This window comes from Stegodyphus dumicola, chromosome X1 (genome assembly GCF_044657685.1).
Source record: "Stegodyphus dumicola isolate Sdum_Otavi_A_Nest chromosome X1, ASM4465768v1".
NCBI lineage: Eukaryota > Metazoa > Arthropoda > Arachnida > Araneae > Eresidae > Stegodyphus > Stegodyphus dumicola.
This window is the reverse complement of record NC_140780.1, coordinates 102,489,110-102,494,873: the sequence shown is the minus strand read 5'-3', so window position 1 is coordinate 102,494,873 and position 5,764 is coordinate 102,489,110. Positions and strand designations below refer to the sequence as shown.

The following is a 5,764-nucleotide window of genomic DNA, read 5'->3' as shown; positions in this document are numbered from 1 at the left end:
AAATCGACTAGCCATACATTACTTACATGACGCTAAATTTCGAAAAACTTTGAGCGGGTTTCAGGAATTCTTCGAAGATTACTGTGATTGGAAAAATTTATTACCGTTCTAGCTATACTGCATATAATTTACACTACAGAAAATACTGAATGTTATTCATCATTAAGATGTACGGATCATTTGATCATTATATTAAACCCTACATGTGAATAGTCTCACTAACCTCTGTGTGTTTGTGAAACAAAAATAAATCGGATCCTAAACGAAGTTGGATTCCGAGTTAAAATAAGGTCTCACCATCGGCCGAGCGGTAAGATCACTGAGCACTCGCAATTCCAACTTGGGTTTTATTCCAAGCGAACGGGATGGCTGCATGGGTGTTTTCGTGTTTTTTTTTTTTTTTTTTTTCCGTGTAACGTGCATACGAGCCAGTTTTCCTCAGAAAGTCCTCCAAGGCATCCCTTCCCTTAGGCAGATACCCCGGTGTGCTTTGCCATACTCTGCCACGCCAAGAAACCAAACTGAGTCAAAACATGTGCAGTTCCAAAGAAATGGCCAAACATCGCTTGCTAGAAAAGACATGAAATTCAGCTTATGCGTTCAAAATTTTTGTTCCTGATTTTACTTTTTGTTTCTTATTCTTTAATTTCATTCATTTTTTATTTATTATTATTGAAACTGCTAAGGAGCCCCTGGAAAGTGTATACGCAAAGCACAGATTGGGGACGGCTGAACTAAAGCATAGCCATCATTTGAATACTAAAGTGCTAAGTATAAGCTGCTCTTTTCAAAACACATGATTCCAATTATATTAATTTTTCAGTGGATAGAAATTTTAAATCGGAAACTAGCTTGTTTAATTTTTAGTATCTCCATTTCCATTGAGAGATTAGAATATCTATCACTTCTATTGTTTCTAAAATGACAAAATATTTTCCTTAAAAATCGGTTCTGATCCATGATTCCTTAAAATCTTGTTTATTAACTTTTTTTTTTTTTTTACTTCTTTTCCTATTCTTCTGATATATTCCTCTTTAAAGTTGATTTTTCATATTTTTCAAAAATATTTTCTCTCATTTTCGGTAAAGAATAAAAAAAAAAATCCATCTATTATAATTTTGTTTAATTCAGTATGACAAATTACATCAGGGCTATGTGTCTAAGAGAGGGATACCAGAATCTAAAGAGAGGGATGCTTTCGCAGAGGAATTTCTGAGTATAAACTGGCTTGTATTTACGTTACACATAGGGAAAACTGTGAAAAAACCATGCACTAAACGATATTAGATTAAACTAAACGGTATTAGATTAATTCTTCCTTTAAGAGTAGGTAAATTTATGTTAAGTCATACATGTCTACGTCTTAATTTATAGTCTTATCTATTATTATTAGATAATGTATAGTCTATCTATTATCTATCGTCTTAATTTATTATCTTATGTTGCTTTTAGAATATGTACAGTTAAAATTATGTTAGTCTTTTAAGATTATGTCTAGATAAATTTCTTTATGCGTGTAGTTTTTGATTGCAAGGCTTTATTCATCTTTTCCATTTCTTTAGCGAGTTTGAATTATGTAAAATCTAATGCAATAACGATCTCCCATCTCACTTAAAATATTAAATCATTAATTAAATTTTTGATTTGGTTTCATTTAATTGATTAAAAAAAAACGAGTGCGCGAGTGTTCAAGGATGCAGCCGCTTTTCATCGATTTGAGTGTGGTATTTTTAAATGGTACTTCTCGTTTTGTTTCGAAACTAAAAGTTAAAAAATCATAATTTAATTTTAAATCTTAGTCTTTCACTTGATGCAAATGCCTCACTTGCTTGACACTTTTCTCGACCCTGTGTGTAGGGCCTCTGATATCCTAATTCGACCCTGCATATGATACATCAGACGTTGCTGTTACACATATTATCCTAGAGAATCTCAAAAATCTTTTTAAAGAAAATAGATTTGAACTACATGTAAACATTTGGCAGCTCATTAATATGACATATTGAATGAATAATGGAGAAATCTATTTTGTTTGTACTTAGCGTATAATGTATCTTCTTATTTTCTTTTTTCTGTATAACCATTTTGTGTTCTGAAAAATACTAATCATAAGTCTTAATTATTCATCATGATTATAAAACTGTCGAGAATAAATGAGTTATAAACTACCTTTAAAACCTACAAAATTAGCATATGCAATATCGTAATCTATATATGGATACAGTTGCCACTAAAAATACACACTTTATATAGCTTACTTCATAAAGAGAGGTGTTAAAAGTTTATAAAATAATTCAATTTTAGGAAACTTTACAAAAATGGACGACAGATATTAAAATGTATAATAATGAAACTTTGTTTAAATAAAATCATAATAAATAATAAAGAATCATGTTTCCACAACTTGCGTGTTCGAATAACAATAGTTGTTGCTATAAGCTTAATTTATATTGATACATAATTATGTGAAGTAGAAATTTAACGTACAGGCTTTACGTCAAAATAGCAGTTCCTATCGGATTATTAATATTTTGGGGAAGATTATTAACATTTTGTAGAAGAGTACGTTGCAAACATATATCTTTGAATCTGGAGTGACCGTTTGGATCATATGTGTACTATCTCATAGGATTGGTATTATTTGGTTCGTTAAATAGAAACAGCTCTGTTAAGAAGAAAATATTGTGTAAATGACTTAATAAATCAATACTTAAAAATTCAGCTGAAACTATTTCTAGTGTCTCTCAGTCTTCGTAAAATTTACTTCCTGTAAACTCGACATTCCAGCTGGAGCTCCAAGTAACATGAACACCGATGTTCCGGTTACTATTTAACTACCGGTTATTTAAACTTACTATTTAACTACTTGCCAATAATTTAATTTATTTCTTCTCATTTATTTAATTTGATTATTGTATTTATTTAATATTGTTAAACTTTTCTATCTGCCGTGAGAGCTTCGGCGCTTCTATTTGTAAAAATTAAGCTCAATAATAACTAATAATACATTCAGAAAAATTAAGGACTGGAGCAACATTCATATTTCCTTCCGTCGCCAATAGATGGCGCCATTACTCGAGTATGTCATGAAAGCTGCAGTAAAAATTGCGTAATAGTTTTGCAATTGAAGAGAAAGACCTTATTGATAGGAAATCTTAGCATCTGTAGTAAAACTGTCGAGAATAAGTGAGTTATAAACAACCTTTAAAACGAGTCACATATCTTCAACAAAATACTGAATGAACAACTAATCTATTTACTACATGCATATGAGCTGTAAGCCGTATATTGTTTTTATTACACCTTACACCGTGTCGTGATAAAATTCTTCCACAAAGCAAGGAAGATTTTTATTTCACAGAGATGTAATACTCTGTTTTAGAGAAGTTCGATAACCAGTGCACGAGCTCCGGACAGTTTCTGCATTTCCAGAGGTGATGCACAAATAACTGACGCACCCCGGCCAAAGAAAATTTAATACATTATTGGTTTCGTTACATACACATATTAACTAAAATCTATCTTATACAACTACCTACAATTAAAAAAGATTTTGATCTTATAGATGCTCTATGCTGGGGCTTTAAAAAATTTTGGTCCCTTTAGATAGTGGTCGTCATGAGAAGTTCCATTGCATATTTAGTTATAATACTCAAATATTATGTATTTCATACTATCTAAGCAATGTTTTATTAGAATTTAAAAAATTAAAAGATTTAGCAAGCTATCTTTCATTGATAATGAACAAAACATATAGCCCTGTCTCTTGTCACCCCCAAACGATCGCCTAGACCAGAGGTCTCCAAACTTTCCAGCCTTAGGGCCATACTGATTACTCCAGTAAGTTCCGAGGGCCAAAACCATATTATCATTGTTGCCGGTGGTAAAAAGTGAAATAGTCCACTGATGAAAAAAAAAGTCCGAAAAAGTAAGCAACGTTTAAAAAAGGCTGCAAATCGGACTAAAGTCCGCAAAACGGCAACACTGCATATTATTAATTTTCCTGTCATTATCTGTAATTTCTAGATTAGTCGTAGAGTACGAGCCATGAGGAGTAACGTGGCACGACATCTGGTGGACACAAGCGGAAATAGGTAGTACCTTCTATCGCTAACAGATGGCGCTAATAGCACGTACAGAAGTCACTTCCTATGACACTGTTGTGAAATAAAATAGTGCGTACCTCCTTAAAACGTGTTTGTGCGTGTTTAAGACATCTTTGTAACAGTATTTTGATTTGAATTGTTGCTTTTGTGTGTGATTTAGTAGTATGGAAAAGAAGCGAAAAATTGATAGTGAATGCAGAAAATTCAAAGATCAGTGAAACATTCAGTATTTCGTAATTGAGTCCAGTAACAAGGCGCTATGTTTGATTTGCAATGAAAGCATAGCCGTTCTCAAAGAATATAACATTAAACGTCATTATGAAACAAAACATTTTCAAAATTACTCAAAATATACAGGAAGTTTGCGGACAGAAAAATTCGAAGCTATGAAGCGCGGATTGAAATCGCAGCAATCTTCATTTACAAAACTCAAAACTGAACAAGAGGCTGCAATTCGTGCCAGCTTTAGTGTGGCTCTTGAAATTGCGAAACGTGGAAAACCATTCACCGATGGAGAAATGATCAAAGAATGCATAATTGCAGTAGCCGAAGAAATATGCCCTGAAAAGGTAAATTTATTAAAAACTGTCAGTATGTCAGCAAACACTGTGGCTCGAAGGGTAGAAAACATCGCTGAAAATATATCCTCTCAACTGTTCGACAAAAATGGACATGTTGAGTGGTTTTCTTTGGCCTTGGATGAGTCAACGGATGTGTCAGATACTGCTCAGGTGTTGATTTATATTCGAGGAGTAGATAAAAGCTATGAAGTGCATGAAGAACTTCTTGATATGTATAGTATTCATGGCACAACTACTGGTGCAGATATTTTTAAAGGAGTTGAAATGGCCATTAATCAAAAGAATTTTCGATGGAAAAACTTGAAAAGTATTACAACTGATGGAGGCAAAAACATGAGTGGGAAAGATAAAGGAGTGGTCGCTCTTGTGTCAAAGGCTGTAGAAAATGACGGTGGTTCAAAACCATTAGTCTTACATTGTATCATTCATCAACAGTCTTTGTGCGAAAAATGTTTGGATATGTCTGAAGTTCTGAAACCAGTCATATCAACTGTTAATTTTATCAGATCTTTTGGGCTGAATCACCGAAAATTCCGACTATTTATTGAAGAGATTGGAGAAAATGACTTACCTTATCATACTGCCGTACGTTGGCTTAGTTGTGGGAAAGTCCTTCAGCGCTTTTTTGAACTTCGAGCAGTGATCGAAATTTTTTTGAATGAAAAGCATCGCCCTCTTACTGAATTACAAAACAACGCATGGCTGTAGAAGTTAGCATTTTATGTTGATTTGACAAAACATGTGAACGAACTGAATTTGAGATTGCAAGGAGAAAACCAGCATCTTCCTGATTTATACACTAATATCAAATCATTCCGGAAGAAATTGATACTGTTTCAATCACAACTACGAAGTAAATGTTTTTCACATTTTAAAACATGTGAAATATTCAGCCACACCACTGAGACTGAGTTTCCTATCGATTTTGCAATCGAAACTTTGAGTGCTTTGAAAATAAATTTTGATACTCGTTTCTCGGACTTTGATGCCATTGCGAATCAAGTTAAGATTTTTCAGAATCCTTTTGATACTGACATTGAAACTCTAGCCCCGGAACTTCAAATGGAAATGATTGAT

General features: G+C 33.1%; 1 protein-coding gene across 1 annotated transcript; it reads left to right on the top strand.

Moving 5' to 3' along the window:
* Positions 1-4,492: 4,492 nt before the first annotated feature.
* LOC146993228 (general transcription factor II-I repeat domain-containing protein 2-like) lies at positions 4,493-5,395 on the top strand. The gene has a single exon (XM_085808175.1). The coding sequence runs from the start codon at positions 4,493-4,495 to the stop codon at positions 5,393-5,395; it is 903 nt and encodes a 300-aa protein (XP_085664301.1).
* The last annotated feature ends 369 nt before the right edge of the window (positions 5,396-5,764 follow it).